This window comes from Pelophylax lessonae (assembly GCF_965119305.1).
Source record: "Pelophylax lessonae genome assembly, chromosome: 1".
Classification (NCBI taxonomy): domain Eukaryota; kingdom Metazoa; phylum Chordata; class Amphibia; order Anura; family Ranidae; genus Pelophylax; species Pelophylax lessonae.
In genome coordinates, this window is record NC_138768.1 from 143475871 (window position 1) to 143493857 (window position 17987).

The 17987-nt window shown below is 40.7% G+C and overlaps 1 protein-coding gene across 2 annotated transcripts in view; it reads right to left on the reverse strand.

Annotated features, from left to right (window-relative positions):
• Nucleotides 1–17987, reverse strand: part of ACOT12 (acyl-CoA thioesterase 12) — a 97529-nt gene that overhangs the window by 39016 nt on the left and 40526 nt on the right. The window contains exons 7-10 of one of the 2 annotated variants that reach the window (XM_082255670.1): nucleotides 13861–13980; nucleotides 9354–9504; nucleotides 2931–2986; nucleotides 917–980 (exon numbers count right to left, since the gene is read on the reverse strand). In XM_082255670.1, the coding sequence (XP_082111796.1) occupies nucleotides 917–980; nucleotides 2931–2986; nucleotides 9354–9504; nucleotides 13861–13980 (391 nt within the window). The remainder of the gene's footprint in view (nucleotides 1–916; nucleotides 981–2930; nucleotides 2987–9353; nucleotides 9505–13860; nucleotides 13981–17987) is intronic. The other variant, XM_082255671.1, reaches the window with a different exon arrangement.

The following is a 17987-nucleotide window of genomic DNA, read 5'->3' on the forward strand; positions in this document are numbered from 1 at the left end:
TTAATGTTTTATGGCCTTTCCGATGTGTTTATCAACACACGTTTTGCAGTTATGTTTCAGGTTTCTCTTTTTTTATATGCATTTTTAATCTAATATTGTAATAAAAATTGTTTTGTTTTACATAAAGATACACTGGTCTATGTAGTATTATTAGTCTAAGACGGTACTATTAAAATCCTGCTCCTGGCCCCATATTGCATCCCCTTTCTTCTATATATCCATAATTGGGATGTAGGTACCCTGAACATTCTCTCATATGGATAAAATCTGAGCCTATTCAATTTTCCATTATTCTATTGCAGTTAAGCTACACCCCCTTACTTGTGATTGTACACTGAAGAAGCAGCAACATGCTAATAACCCAAGCAGACTGCCCTCCCCTCCTTTAAGTATGTTCCTTAGGAGTATGTTTGCATGCAGCAGTTCTGATTGGCTTCTATTGGTGCTCTTCCCTTTCTTAGTTTTACTGCTGCTTTACTAGTTCAGATTTTGGTACATACACTAGTTGCATTTAAAATATATATCAAAAAATATTTAATGAATACAGAGCAGTATTCATTGGTTGTTTAGCTTTTAGAATTTAATAGTCCAACAGCAGTCTCTTCTTTTTTGGCCCCATAGCAGGAAAGGTTTAATGGTAAAGCCACAATACAGTATAAGCCCAATCACTATCTTTTGAAGAAAAGTAAAGATACAGAGAGTTCGACATAACTAGTACTGTGGATGCGACGTTTAAATGATGGCGTTCAGAGGATTCAAATATTACCCCTAAGTAACAAATGTGTATATTCAATTTAGCTATAACAGATTCTTTCAAAAACATGAACTTTATACATTTAGAATCCATAAAAATAGCATTTGGCTGAAAGCTATACATTTGCCAACTGACTATCCAGATATTTTAGGACATAAATACCTGGTTGCTTTTTTCCCAAGGATGAGAGATTGGCTTTTCTGGCTTGCTTGACAGCATATACTTTCTAGAAAACAGGGACAAAAATAAACAAACAAATAAGTCAGAAAACACTGAAAATCCAAATGTATAAAACTAGGGATAGACCGATAGTTTTTTTCAGGGCCAATACCAATATTTTGGTCACAACGTATCGTATCTGCTGATATGGGTCAATATTTTGTACATTTAAAGCTTTATTTTTCAAAAAAATTTTTTACACAAATCTGGTACTGAACATGTTAATTTTTGTTTAATGGTTAATGGCTGGCTGTCTGGCACCCTGTGGTGGGTGGCTGGCTGTCTGGCACCCTGTGGTGGGTGGCTGGCTGTCTGGCACCCTGTGGTGGGTGGCTGGCTGGTACAGGGCCTGTGGGTGGCTGGCTGGTACAGGGCCTGTGGGTGGCTGGCACAGGGCCTGTGGATGTGGGTGGCTGGCTGCCACCAGGCTGCTGTGGGTGGGTGTATGGCTGGGATACACTCCGAGACTAGTCCCGACTCCAGATGAGGCTGTCCAAGACGAGGGAGGCGGCCTAAGAAGACAGAATGACGTCACAAAAATATTGGCAATATCGGCCAGTTCCGGGGCCGATACCGATATATCGGGGAAAGTGCATATCGGCCCCCAATATATCGACCTTGACGATAATGGGTCTATCCCTAGTATAAACCTGGCTACTAAAATAAATATTTACGCAAGAAAATATAAAAAAAAATTAAACATATGAACTGTTTAGTTTAAATGCATATGTGTCTTAATTTACATATCAGTTATTGTGTACAGTGTCAGGACCGCAAAATAATCCCATGGGAGTTGTGGACCCCCCACTTGGATTGACATTTTGGTGGAGAAAAGGAATATCCAATACACTTCATACAGAGCTACCACTAAGGTCGTGTAGGAGTTCTATTCAAAAATGCAAACTGCAAGCTTTTTGCCCACCTGCCTGGTTTGTCATGGCTTATCCTAATTGGGGTTAATGTCCCCTACTTGTTACATGATTGATGGACAATTTTAATTTAAGCTACAGGCTTTTGAATAGCCTGTACAATAAATAGATTTAACTAATATTATCGTGGGTAATGTTGCCCACTTTGTGGGTAGACCGGGTTTCACGGAAATTAAAATGGTCACTTCCATTTGATTTATGATGCTCCAGTCTATTTACTAAGGTTGTTTGCTTATACAGGGTTTATGGTTATGGCTTAGGAGTTAAACTAAGCTAAAGTTCAAGCTCAAGCAAGTTGAAATCCTAATAAAAAGGGCCACGGGAAAAACTTTTCGTCCTGGTTCACACTAGTGCGGCTGCGGCGATCGCATGTAATGTCTCCTTCATTACATGCGATCGGCTGTGCGGTGCGAGTTCAGCTATACACTTTGTATGGCTAAATTCGCACCGCACCTGCAGCAAAGACGCACAGGACCCTTTTTTTTGCAGCCGCATCAGGATCGGATCGCACAGCGGTTCACACTTGTGCGATCCGATCCTGTGCGAACTGTAAGATCGCACTGCGATATGCGATCAAACTGGGGGTGTCGTTAAGATTACATTGACACCCCCAGCGTATCGCATATGGCAGTGTGAACTGATAAGGGTGCATTTGCGATGCGGGAACAGGCTGCGAATTTGCAGCCTTCCCGCATCGCATAAGTGTGAACCGGCACTTCAGCATCATATGTCTGGTATTTACTTATATTTTTTTGGTTTGCATATTGTGCATTTTGGGGTAGGATTATAGTGGGCATACAGATTCCCAGGTGTCATCTCAAAGGGTATCAAACCTCAATGAGGCTTTAAATGTTACATATATAGTGGTTTTAAAGTCATGACAATTCATATTAACTAAAACATTTGTCAATATTGCACTTTATTGTAAAAAAGGATCAGTGAAAAGAACCGTGGGCATTGCAAATCAGATAAAACCAAACAATTACTTAAGCCAGGTTTCTAAAAAGGAGAATAAAAATGTGTAAAACCTTGCCACACGAATTTTCCTGCGTGCGATGGCTCCACGAAACCGTCTGATGCTGTCCTACAAAGATCAGAAGAAGGTTTAGAAAAGGAAACCCTCCATATCCCAAACACACGGAAAAACGGTCTACTCAATTTCCATAATTTAGCATTTTTAAAATTGCTCATGTATAACTAAATTATAACAATGTATGAGGACTATAATATTTTAATGGTATTAAAAAGGGTCAGAAAAACCTATGTGTAGCACTAGCACTGCCCCCGTAAGGACTGCCAAATTTCACTTTATGGGTCCCCCTGGGTTACCAGCATACAATAATGACAATTTCAAGTTCTTACTTTCTCCTTCCTTGGCTTGCTCCAATAATAATCAGTCCATGGGGTATTTGGTTGTGGTTTTGTTTTATTTTAAATGGGGATAGGAGAAGGGAATAGTGGGATACTCCATTTTTAACTATAGACAATGTTTGGAGGACTCTTATCTTTCGATACAGCCGGGCTGTTGATTCACCCTGCCACTATGGATGAACTTGAAGTAAGTCCCTTTCCTTAAGACGACTTGGTGAACTGACAGTTCTCTTCAGGACACTCTCACTAGCATTCTCTCTTCTCCACTGCTGACACCCATCCACTGACTGGCCTACACTTAGAGGTGGCCCCCCTCAGGTCAGGCCCCTTGACACAAGTGCTTGTACTCATGATACTGTGGTCCCAGGGTCTCCTGTGTCTCCCCTCTCAGTCAGTTCTCCTGGACCTCTGGGTTCAGCTCCTCTCATCCATTCCTCAGGCCCTCAGGACAACCTCCTGCGACCCCATGGCACCTTTTCAGAGGAGGCATTCCCCCACTCCCTCCGGGACTCTGCTCTCCAGCCAAAGACCCTGCAGCACATGTGCTCCTGGATTTTATACAGGATCCCAGAATACACCGAGGCGACCTGCCCTCTGCCAATCACCAGGACTGTATCAAAAGCCTATGCACCCATTCGTCAGATTTCCTCCCACTGTCCAACATGCCTCCCTATTGGACCAGCGTGAAAACACTCTAGACTGAATGAATCACATACTGAGCACAATGAACAGACCTCACTAACAGAGCCTGCTCTCTGGTAGGCAGAGAGCAATATAGATTTACCTGCAGCCCCTCTGGTAAGCAGACAGAGCTAAAATCTATACTCTCCCACTAGCACTTACCTAGGAGGGTGCTGCATATGGAATATCCCCAATAAAGCATATGTAATACAAGTGAGCAGCTGCTTGAGTTATCTGATACAAAACGCAAAAATATAATAAAATGTACAAAGCGGCACTAAAATGAAAATCCGTGTTGTGAAATTGGATAAAAGGATTGTGTGTGGGTAGATTAGGGACAGAAACTCACTGGACAGGGAGATTGTGCCTAGTGTGAGTGAGAGGTTCCAGGGGAAGGGACAGCATAGGGACTTCTCGCTAGTGTTGCAGTGGGGAACCATACTGATTTGTCTTCTTCTCCGCTTAATGCCTACCAGACTCCTCCTGTGCAGCTGTGGTCAGTTTACATGCATTGCTTCCTGTAAGTGCCATATCTGCTGATCAACCAACTCTGACCAGATACACTACTGGCGTCCTGGAGTTCCCCCGCATAAGGAGACTCTCTCCTAATTTACTAGCTGACTGACAGCAGCGGCAGCCAATGGTGCCGCTGCCGTGTCTCAGCCAATAAAGAGGAAGAATCTCATTTGGGTGAGACACTCGTGGACATCGCTGGACAGAGAGGGACCTCAGGTAAGTATTAGAGGGGCTGCTGCTAGAATGCATTAAGATAAAAACCTCTTGACTTTACAACTCCTAACATGCAAATTTGACCAGATTATAGGATGGTCCACATGATGCGGCAAGAGGCTTGAGCACTTGGTGCCACCCGATAGTGGAAGCTTTGCAAATTCATGGATGTGGATACTAAGTAGATGAAGTGATTTGTGGGATATTTGTCCTCCCCTTCTTTTGAACTTTTTGTGGTGCACATTATTTCTTTTATTTTTTTTCCCCCCTTCATAAGTTTGAAATCATTAGGTTTGTTTATTGAGTTAGGTTTAATTTTTTTCTGGCTTTTCACAACACTGATCTTCATTTATTAGTGCTGCTTTGTATATTTATGGTTTTAAAAAAAAAGGGTAACAGTCTCCGATGCTTAAGGTGTAACCTAAGCCCATTACAAAATGTAACAGTACTATGAGGCCCAGCAGTACAGCACTGAGCATGCAATAGCATCTCTAGACAAAAGTTTTATTTCTTTTTTTTAACTTTCAATAGTGTAGGGGGGAAGTTATTTTTTGTAATCCGTGTCCCATTGGGGAGATATAGCCTAACTTACAGTCCTAGAGATGTGACAGAAAGTAGGAGGAAATCCCTACAAAGTTTCACTAGAACAAATGTTCCCTCTGGCACATTATGATGTGCTGTATATCTGCTTCTTTTGTTATTATACTGTATGTGTTGTAATTTGTGGTCAGACTTTGCACCTGAGGGTAGTGGTGTGGGAACAGGCCCTGATTTGTGCCTGTTAGGGAGACTCACCCTCTCCATTTGTCCTATTTACCATTATCATTACAAGTGAAAGTAAAAGGAAATTCCATTGGGAACACTAGTTCTGGTGACCTGAGGGTCCCCAAGTAATTCTCTTAATTTGCAGGGATTTTGGCTACGGGACAGGATGCAAAGGGAAATCTCTGCAATGGGACACAGATGTCATAGAAAAATCGGACAGAATCTTGTTCTATGCAAAATGAAAAAAAAGTCTGGATTTTAGTTTTTCTTTAAAGCAGAAGTATATCAAAATTTGCACTGAACAGCTTGGGAAAAAAAAAAAAAAGTGAAATTTACAGAAAAGAGCAGTGACCCAGATGAGGAATAACCCTTCAACAGAGGTATCTTTTCACACGAGAGGACTGAGAAATGTTCTCCATCTTGAGTTTTGCTGTAGGTATCATTTGCAAGTTTTATCCATAGGACGATTGTTTTGTATGTACATCAATCTATGATTTTTGTTGTAGCAAATTCACTGACCATGTTAGGGTCGGTGCGCCCGGCAGACTTAGTTTTGCTCACCGGGGATCGATCCACCGATTCCCGCTGAGCAGGGGAGATGACAGGTCCGTCTCTGCTTACTTTGCAGAGACAGACCTGTCAGAGTCCCGCTCTCCTCTATGGGAGAGCGGATGATAACAGACTGCCTGTTTTCATCTGATCCAATCCTCCAGACGGATGGAGGGTTTCCATCCATTTGGATTTCATGGACAGGATCGTATCGGATAGCAGCGGGCAGGTCACCGCTGAAATCCACTGCTCCATAGGAGGTACATGGAGCATCTGATCAGGTCCGCCTGAAAAACTGACGGGCCCACCTGATCGGAAACCCGTGTAAAAAGGGGCCTTTGTGGGTTTTTTTTTTCCACTAAATAGAAACCGAAAATATTGTGTGTTTGGCCAATATACTAAATACGTATAATTCCAGAGGGAAAGATTTTTATTATTAATAATAATAATAATAAATAATCTGGACAATAAAAAAAAAAGGGAAAAAAGATTAACATTTGAAGTGCTAGCTACAAAAAACAGATAGCCAACTTTTACAGCTATTACTGGTCTTCAGTAAAGTCTAGATTAAGAAGAGCAGATCTCTGATAACAGTACCAGCCTGTACTTCTACCAGCTAAACCTATCAAAACATGTCATCTTTATTTTCCTGTTGGCAAACTGCTTGTTTCATCTTTGTACCCAATTTAAATCAGTATTACAATATTTCTTATCAAAACAGTTTCCATCTAGTCCTAAGTGAAGTCAGAGGTCAGTACCAAATTGACACTGAGGGCCCTTCAAATGAAAACGAAAAAATATAGTAGTGCGGGATCCTCACTAGCATTGTAGGAAACATTTCTTGAATAATTAAAAATCGCACACTTCCATGTAGAATTCTTGATATTCAACATAAGGATTGGATGTGGGCACCGCAAAGCTGTTATTGTGCATCAGTAGCTGTTTCTTCCCAAGCCAGCAAATGGAACCCTATTTGACAGCTGTCAAAAAGCAGCCAATGCCTGGCCTCCTACAGCACTATCCACTGTCTCGTGGCAATGCCTACACGATTGTTAAAAAGGAGAGGGCAGTAACACCTTTCAAAATGAACAAACCTTCTTGGACAGCGCTGTAGGATGCCAGGCATTGGCAAATCAGGTTCCCTATGCAGGCTTGGGAAGCAACAGCAACCGATGCACATTAAGCTTTGCGGTGTTCACATCCAATCCTAATCCTGGATCTTTTTGCAGGACTATTGATCTCCATTGTGAAAAAATAAACAAACACATACACTATATATTACCATAAATATTGGGACGTTCCACGCACATTAACTTTAATGGCGTCCCAGTCTTGGTCTGTAGGGCTCAATATTGAGTTGGCCCAACAGTTGCAGCTATAACAGCTTCAACTCTTCTGGGAAGGCTGTCCACAAGGTTTAAGAGTGCGTCTATGGGAAGGTTTGACCCTTCTTCCAGAAGTGCATTTGTAAAGTCGGGCACTGATGTTGGAGAGAAGGCCTGGCTCCCCCCAGTGTACGCACTTATACATCCCAAAGGTGTTCTATCAGGTTGAGGTCAGGACTCTGCGCAGGCCAGTCAAGTTCCTCCACCAAATCGTTTGGTGTGGAAGGGGGTGGGGGGATTATGGTGTGGGGTTATTTTTCAGGGGTTGGGCCTGGTCCCCTAGTTCCAGTGAAGGGAACTTTTTAGGCATCAGCATACCAAGATATGTTCTCCCAACTTGCGGGAACAGTTTGGGGTTGGCCCTTCCTGTTCCAACATGACTGGGCACCAGTGCACAAAGCAAGGCCCATAAAAACATGGATGAGCGAGTTTGGGGTGGAGGACCTTGACTGGTCTGCAGAGAGTCCTGACCCAAACCTGATAGTCAATAAGATCAATAAGAGTGCAGACTGAGCCAGGCCTTCTCTCCAACATTGGTGCCTGACCTCCCAAATACACTTCTGGAAGAATGATCAAACATTCCCATAGACACTCCTAAACCTTGTGGACAGCCTTCCCAGAAGAGTTGAAGCAGTTCTAGCTGCCAGGGGTGGGACAACTCAATATTGAACCCTATGGCCTAAGACTAGGATGCCATTAAAATTCGTGTGCGGAAAAGCAGGCGTCCCATTACTTTTGGTAGTATAGTATAAGTAATAAGGCTCATGAATGGCCAACTCCTGGCAAGAACAGATCCAAAAGAATCAAAAAAGGAGCAATCATAACCCTTTGGAGCCTTTAAAAGCCCTTTGTATTACAGTAAACCCCCTTCCATTGCGGGGGTTATCCTTAATTGCCAAAAACCACCTTCATTTCACTTTCCAGATTAACCCCCTTTTTAGGCAAAAATTTGGGGAAAATGCAATTCTAAATTTAGCTTATCCTTAATTAAAAACAGTATAAATGCTCATTTATGTCCAAGAGCTAACCTTTAAGCACTAAAGGAACAAAGCCCAACAAGTTAATGGGCACATAGTTTTTTTGTTTTGTATTTTTTTTGCCATTTGTCTGGGTATGGAGCCAAGTTTGTCCCAAGCATGTTTGAATCCACCTACTGCTGTGACACTACCTCTGCTGGAAGTCTATTCTAAGCATCAAATACTCTTTTGGTAAAATTATTCTTTCCTACTGCCATTTGAGGTCATGTCCCCATGTTCTTACTCGTGACATTGAAAATTCTGCCCTCTTGAGAACTTTATTCAACCCCTTGATAAATTTAAAGGTTTTAAGCATGTCTCCCCTTTCCCCTATTTCTTACAGACTGTATATATTCAAATCCTGAAGTCTCTCCTTATAAAACTTAAAAAAAAAAAAAAAAAAAAAAAAAAAAACACTTGTCCTTGATTCACAGCTTTTGAATGAAAAGGATTCTGTGGTCTATACACATTGGTTCCCAACATTCTAAAAAATAAATTGTTGTGTTGTCCTTAAAGCCAATCAGGCTCTACAATTTACTGTTGCAACCTGATTTTAACATTCACTGGTGCCATAGCAAAATAGAAGCTGGGACCAGGAAGTTTTAAATTATCTGATTTGTTGCAATGGGATTATTTTTTTTCCAGATACACATTTTATTGTGTGGCCCAAGAAGCACCGCATACTTTTTCAGTAGCATGGTAAGGAGAGCTCAGGTAAAACACAGCTGATCTGCAATGCACAATTGTCCAACAGCATGCTTGACTCACATTATGTTCCATTTCAATGAAGAGAAAAAGGAAACCTAACCAAGCTGCAGATTTAAATAAATGCATTTATAAGCATGTCCATGTGACATAACCCAATACCAACAAAGCTGGCATATTAAAGGGTTCACTAAGCTCATTTTATGATTCGGAGCTCAGTGAAAATATTCCAAAATATATGGGACCTCACCTTGGTTGAGGCTTTTACTCTGGGGAACATTATAAACTGGTTGTTGGCATCCAGTGCTTGATAAATGAGGAAAGCGCTATTAATGTGGCGCGGTTTGCCCTCTGTCCACTCCGCACAGTTGTAAGCTTCCACTCTGACACCAACCTCGACACTGAAATAAAGCACATATAAAAATGAAGACCAATGATCAATTCGCATAGAAATAGAATAGAAAACCCAGATCTAAAATTCCAATGCCAAAGCTAATATTTCAACCAATTGGATCAGCTGAGTACAAAAACAACTCTGTCCTATAATCTTCTGTGCGAGGAAATGACCAGCTGTGTCCTTCAGGCACACAAGAATACATTCTACACTTTAAATTAGACATTTTTCTATATAAAAGATCCGGCTATGAAAACCCCAGATGTAATATTATAGACATTGATGAGTGGTGCTGGTAGTTCCTTTACAAAGAAAGTTCTTGTGCTTTTCATGTCTGTCTTCATAGGTTAAGTATCTTTTATCTGTTACAGCAGGACAGATGTCTTCATTGGATTGCCAAGTACAAGCAGTGAAAGACTACAGCTACTGGCTTCTTGTACAATCATGAAAAGAAACCTCTCCATGGGCAACACCATTTCTAATTGGCAACCCTGTAAGTGAACAATCTACCCACTGGGTGTTGAATTATTCACATAGCCTTTACTGAATAACACCACCTACCGTGGATCTATGAACATTGTTACCCAGAAGAATACGCTTAGTTTTATGAAATTAATACATTTATCTGCCTTCCTGTGCTACAGTCACTTTATTTATAAAAATTTGTGAAACGTAGTACCAAGATTCCAGTGTGGTGTATGTATGTAAACCTTAGTGATACATTTCTCCCATCTACTCCTTTTTGGTATGTTAAACATACCAAATAAGGGGTCATTATTATAATAATCTAAAAAAAAAATGCATCGAAGGACTGGTAAGATGCAATAAATTACATTTTTTTTTTTTTTTTTTAGGGGTTTAGATAAGCTTTGCATTATATCTAATAGCAAGCTATATTTTTAGTGTGGGGGGGTGTTCCCTTCCCTTCCTGTCCCAAAAACAGGAAGGAGGAAAGGGAGTAAACATTTGCTCTTTGTTTTCACAGATCACATGTTCTCATTAAGGGCTCTTTCACACAGGCGGACCGTTCAGATCTGCCTGTCCTTTTTTTGGTGGATCTGAACGGTCCCCCCCATGCATCCCTATGGGGCATCGGATGTCAGCGGAGACATGCCCGCTGACATCCGATGCGATAAGTCAAATCTGGATGGATGGAAACCCTAATTTTCCATCAGTCCAGCGGATCGGAGAACGGACCAACGGTCCGTTCCCCCCATAGAGATGCATTGGGAACTGACAGCTGTGTCTCCGCACACAGCGCGGAGACACAGCTGTCATCCTCCTGCTCAGCGGGGGATCGGCGGATCAATCCCCCGCTGAGAAAAACGGACTCCGTCCGACGGACGGAGTGTGTGAAAGGGGCCTTAAAGATTTCTCCTCTATTCCACTTCCATTGACAACCAAATATTAAGATCTACTACCTATGTGTCTCCCTGTGACAGTGGTCTCCAGGTTATGGAAAGTGTGAATCTGCTTAGCAAGGACACAGACACCAGTGAAAGCTTCTATCCCTTCCACACTTCATCCAAAACTAATAAAAAAATAAAAGTAAATTGTTTTAGATACATTAAAAACCTACCGTGATCGGTGATCAATATCTTAAAGCTCAACTCCAGGCAAATTGTGAAATACACAAAATGAAAGAAAACGGTTTTACCAACCAAAGGTTTTGCATTTTTTCCATCTGTTCTTAAGATCTACACAGTCCTACCGGACAGCACAGCACAGCCAGGCAAAAAAACACTAAGGAATACAGCTGTGTCTTCCCTCTACCCTCAAGCCTGCCGATTGGAGAGTGATGAGAGAGCAGTAGACTGAGGAGATTCATCTCACTGCTTACTCAGCCCCCTCTTTTCATTATGTTCTTGGTCGTCAGCACATTTGTATGCAGCACACCTGGTTGGCTCCAAGTCCTGCCACTCCCTCTCTTTAGGCAAACCATAGATGGGTTGCAGGAAAGAAACTCGCCTGATTTCCCCAAAAACACAGTCAGTGTTGATGGGAGAATGCCTCCAGGGGAGTTATTGTATTCTCTCATGGGGAGGGGAAGAGAGCATGGGAAGCGTTCCAACCAGGAGAACACAGTGATATTTTGCAAGTGGCTATAGCCACTGGCAATAATCGCATTCTAGAAATCCAATAGGCAGTTTGTAACAAAGTTGATCAATTGATCGACTAGGGTACAATCAGTCTGTCCATACAGGGCCGGCCCTACCATGGGTCCCACTGGGTCCATTGGACCCAGGCAGCAATTAGAGAGAGGCAGCAAATTGACTCCCCAAGATTTATTTTCCAGCGGGGAACATCCCTTGCGTGATTGTGGGGTGCACAATGACATCAGATATCAGCACACTCCATCTCACACAGGGAAGGCTGGATCAGACAGTGGGTGTTTGGTGGACCAGTCCAGTGGTGAGTTATGGAACAAGATAATAGTGTAAATATTTTCAAAATGTTATATTTGTATAAAATAATGGATGTGGGGGCCTTTTGGTGGGCGTGATTTTTCTTTGGGGTGGGGGAGGGGGGCAGCATTTCATTCTTGTACCCAGGCAGCACAATGCCTTGGGCCAGCCCTGTGTCCATACATGCATTGAATCTTGGAAGGTGCTTGCTGAACCAACTGAGATTAGAACCCATCTAAGGCTGGCTTTATTCGGAGTGCTGCTGTATAGGTGATTGCTAGAGGCTGATATCAAGTCAAATTCTGGTACTTACACTGTAATACATATTGCCTCCTTATAATCAAAGCTATTCACATCCCTCCATAGATCACATATCTCAAAAATAAGAGGATTGTTCCTCATGCAGTGTGGAACAAATGTCTTTATAATCTTAGGCTATATTATTTCATCGCCTATACATCAGCAGTCCTAGATGTGCATTTAGCTATTGGGGAATAAAGAAATGTTATGCATGACCTAAAATGAGGACTAGTCCTCTATTTTTTTGGGACATATGATGGAATGGACCTTTAGATAAAAATACAGGAAGGCTCTACTGTGCTACCAACAACTCTTTTTTCAACTAGGTATATTTCATCAGCAATGTCCAAGCTTTCTATCAGCATAAATTAAGCACATTATTTCATTTTAACCAGTAGAAAAAATGCAATTTAAAAAATACAAATGAACATTACAGCTACATTCCATTAATAAATGCACACTGCAAGCACAAAGGTCACATGCAAACAATGTGATAATTCTTAACCTGATTATAGGACTTGATATGAAGTTGCCAAAATGTGAACAACAATGCATCAGACTAAAGTGAACATAACCTAAATATTTTTCTCCAAGAAAAGTTGAAGATAGAGGGAGAAGGGGCTTGGAATCGCCCTGCTCCATTTGGTCATGTAAGGGTGTGAACAAGGATGAGCACTTCTTTGATTTTTGGGTAAAGGCCTGCTTTATATGCCTACTTTATGATCATTAACCAGTTAAAGCGGTATTAAACCCAAAAGCAACATTTGTATAGCAGCTTACCAATTCTTAGATGGCTGCATTAGTTCAGGCTTGCTTTCCCTTAATTTTATCTGGTGATCTGGCCAGCAAGTTTGTTTTCCAAAAGAGCAAGCTCTCTTCCAGAGAACACCAGGCGAAAACAGAAGAAACAGCCACCACATCTAATAACTGGCAAGCTGCACTACATAAAAATTTTGGTTTTGGGTTTATTATCGCTTTAAAGGACCTGCCCATGTGTCTAGCTGCTAGGATCTTCTGTAAATTTGCTGTAGGCTCTTTCAGCACTAATCAACTATTTCAGTGCTAAAGAAAACCTGTATTAGGAGAACATATTTTTGTGCGTTTTGTATTTATTTTATGTTTTTATATTGCAATCATTAAATAGAAAACACATGTGCAAAATCAGAATTTTTATATGAATATAACTGGGTTGCACACATACCAGAAACAGAATTTGGTGCCATGATAACCAGGACAAAAAAAAAAAAGAAAAATAGCCTTATAAAGGCATACTAATGACAGTAAATGTGACATTCACCAAACATTGATTGCAGGTATATCTTTCTGGTGCATGTATTTTGGTTCCGCTTGCAGTGAATTTCTGGAGACTGTCGGATTCAGTTTTAAAAATATGCGCCTATAGCTACAGTATCACAACTTGTACTAAATTGATCACAGGTCAAGCTGTAAAAGTAAATATTTACGTTTAGCCTATTTTTTTGTTTTTAAAATATACTGATAATCAATTTTGAAAGACAAAATCGTCAAAAGAATATACTTTTTCTTTTTACCAAAACTATGATAAAATGGCTAAAGAGCTCAACAGGTTAAAAACAGTGCCAACTACCTCAATGTAAAAATAAATAAAATTAAAAAAAAAAAAAGTGCTTAAGCATTACCTTTTCTGAAACGTGTTATTCACAATTGCTCGGAACACCAATCGATCTCCAACAGTGGAAGGTCCTCTGAATTTAAACATATCCACAGATTTAAGGACTGCATGCGTATGACACAGACGGCTGCGCAAAGAATGAATAAAGTTATGTTTTATGGGGTCTTTATGCATTTTAGAAGTTACTTTATCATTTTATGACAACATAAACAGCATATAAAATGCACCTATCATACTCAGTGTATTTTCTTATGTAAAGAATGAAATGTATGGAGAACAGAAAGGAAACCCCATAAATACAAAGAAGCAAGGCAGCTCTAAAGTCAAAGCCTGTATTTGGTACATAAAGAAAAGAAAAGCCAAAAACTGGGTCTTGCTTCTGGCCCGAAGATGAATTGGTTAAAAAACAAACAACATTTCAAACCGTTTAGGAATCATACTTTTTTCGGTGCTTCAACCCTTCACTCTAAAATTTAAATATTTAAAACTGGATGTAGTTAGGGCAACATGAATAGCAAAAATATTTATTGCCATCCATGTTCCTGCTGGGTAGATTCACCCTCCCCCATTTGGCCAGGTGACCATTGCCACCAAGATAATAAGTGATGGGTAATCCAAAAATTTTACAGTGGTTGTTAAACAGGAGGCGAGTGTAATTATTCGCTTAGGGACACCTGTTCAGTGACAACAGGTGTCCATACACTTGTAGTCAAAAGTTTGCCCACCCTGGCGGAAATCATGAATTTTTGGCATGGATATTAAAATTATGACTGATCATGCCAAAAAAAAAAAAAAAAAAAAAAAAAAAAAAAGTGGTTTTGCTCCTTTTTAATTCAGAACGATAACAGAAATCACCGAAATGCCCCTGATCAAAATTTTACATACCCTGGAGTGTTTGGCCTTAGTACAGACACACAAGGTGACACCCCCCACACACAGGTTAAATGGCAAGTAAAAATGTTAATTTCCCACATCTGTGGCTTTTTAAATTGTTTATACACACACACACACACACACACACACACACACACACACACACACACACAAATTGCAGTCAATGAGTAGGTTGACTCTTATGTGGATGCGCTGAGCATGCTAGATACTGAGCCATGGGGAGCAGAAAATAACTGTCAAAAGACCAGCGTAACAAGGCAATGGAACTTTATAAAGAAGAAATATTGCAGCTACAACTGCCAGAAGAGTTGTTCAGGATACAAAGAAAAGGTAACCTCAGGATAAATACAGGCTGCTCTGGAAGAAGACTGTTTCAAGGAACACAATACTTGGGCCAAAATGAGCTGCATGGTCGAGGAAAACAGATGGCAAGAGGAATGCAGCATATTATCATAAAATACTGGCAGACAATTTGCATTCTTTTGCACAAAAGCTGCCAGACTTTTCAGCGTGACAATGGCCCTAAGCACAAGGCCAAGTTGACCCTCTAGTGCAGGGTTTCTCCAGGAGGTAGCTAGGGGTTCCTTGAGCAATGAGCAGTTTCTGCCTCTCAGATAAGTTCCCATTGACACCATTGATCTTTTTAGCTATCTGTAAGGGGGGAATTCGTCCCAATGACCACAAGTCATTGTGATAATACTTCCCACTGATCATCACACTAATGTATCATGAGTTGTAGATATAGTCATTATTAGGGGTTCCCCAGAGACCAGAAAGTTATTTCAGGGGTTCCTCTGTGTTGAAAAGTTGAGAAAGGCTGCTCTAGTGGTTAGAGCAGAAAGAGGTGAAGGTTCCAAAGTGGCCATCACAGTCTCCTGACCTTAATTTCATCGATTCACTCTGGGTATCTCACACATGCAGTTCATGCAAGACTACCAGAGACTTTGTATGACCTGGAGGCATTTTGCCAAGATGAATGGGCAGCTATACCACCTGCAAGAATATGGGGCCTCATTGACCACCATTACAAAAGACTGCATGCCGTCATTGATGCTAAAGGGGGCAAATACACAGTAATAAGAACTGAGGGTATTCAGACTTTTGTACAGAAGTTGTTTTGTTTGCTTGTTGCCATGTTTAGTTTTAGGATTGTGCCATTCTGATATGACCTACAGTTACAGATTATAAATCCCAATAGAAATGAAAGAAACTGGTTATTTCTATTGGGATTTGTATTCTGTAACTGTAGGTCATAACAGAATGGCAAATAAAATGGTTTTTGCCATGTTTTCTTTAAAATTGTGTATATTACCAATTCTCCAAGGGAATGCAAACTTTTGAGTACAACTGTATATACTCACTCGTTTGAGAACAAAATTTCCATCTAATTCCTTCAAAATTGTCACTTTGGTTCAATTCAAATTTTACTCCACTAATGACTAGAAAATCAAAAGGAACGGTCTTAATGAAAAATTTCAAACAAAATTCTACTAGTGTATGTCCAGCTTATGATGGAAATTATCCTCACTTTGTGGACATTTTCAGTCACTTCCTGTTGTGCTCAGGCCAGGATGTGAATTGTCCAATTGGGACCCGGAAAGCTAAATTTAAATAGACAGTGGTGTTAACCCTTTCCTAAATTAAACAAAACCATTCTGGCTATACATATACTTTAAAGGGGAATCTGCAATTAAAGGGGAATCTGCAAGAAAGGAAGTATAGAAAATGTAATTGCAGACTTGTTTTAGACCCAGAGCGATCATTCTAGTCTTGAGAAGAATGCAACAGCTGTCCAGACTTTTTAGTCTTGTTTAAATTTTTGTGCTTTCGTTAAACTTCATTGATGCGTCTTTTCTCAACCTATGCAAAACATATGTAACTGGCTGTATGCCATTTCCAGGTGAGTGAATCACATAAAAAAAAAAAAAAAAAAAAAAACACTCAGGATGACAGGCCCAGAGCCTTTATCTTTCAAAAACCAGCCGCCATATTTCTGTCATCAGGAGGTTCACTTTATTGCTGAATGGTGCCTGTAAATCACACCACAGTAAGATAAATGGTACAACCAGGCTGGAGTCAACTAGTTGAGAAAGTGTATTAGTGCTTTGTCAAACCAAGATAATTTAGGCAGATGTCTACAAATGGCGTACCACTCAGACACTGAAATGCAATCCAACAAAGGACATAAGAGCTTGGTAATCCTGTTTATATGTACAGTATGTTAGAGCAGAATTCCAGGCAAACCGCTAAATACATTGATAAAATTCATTAAAAAAAAAATGGAAGCCTTTTTGTTTTCCAGGGATTTGTATTTTTGTCCTGCACAACCAAGTTATAAGAGTTAGGCAATACAGTAGTGCCCTCTCTCCACCCCGGGCCTTGTTACTGGATGATGAAAAGCAGCAGCAGATTGATGGTGTCACTCCCCTGCTCCTATCAGCACGTCCCAGCTGTGGATCGATTCCATAGTTGAATGTTAGAAATAAAATGTATATCCATATTATCCTGGCCAGATATTCATCACTGTAAGCATTCTGACCCCATACCCTCTAGCTGCAGCTCATGCGTAGCACACACTACGTGTACGTAAACTCAAAATCTATTTTTAAATATGTTTGACATCACGACATAAGGTATACAATTTGAGCAAATCCTTTTTTGTCAAAGCACTGAAAAAAGTTTGCCTGGAGATCCTGGCAGTCACAGCACTTCCTGTGTTAGGCTGACAACACCAAGGAACTTCCAACTACAAGCTGAAGGTACACACACAGCAGGCCAACAACACCGCTGCTAATTGCACAGCAGTGGCAGTTGGAAATGAGATGTACTGTTACTGTAAGCCAAGAAATTTTGCAATTGACTTACAAAAATAATTACAAAGACTTACAAAAAACGTGACTCATATAGTAGGAGACAAGTACAGGACAGCCATTGCTGGCCTCCCAAAAATGCAAGTTGTTGGACTTCAAAAAGCTGTCAAGAGTTACATCACTGAAAACAAAGCATAAAACATGACAGTCAGGAAACTGACTCTCGAAAGGAAGATGCTGCTCTCAGGCACAGCGCTGAATCGAGATCAGGCTCAGATAAGTATGGGGGGGGGGGGGGGTGCACTGCACCCAGTTTTTTACCTCAAATGTAGAGAATGCATCAAGGTATAAAAAAAAAAAAAAAAAAAAACTGCTGCTACATTTAGAACCACTTTGAGTGCTATAGAGTAGGTCTTCATGAGTACAGGAC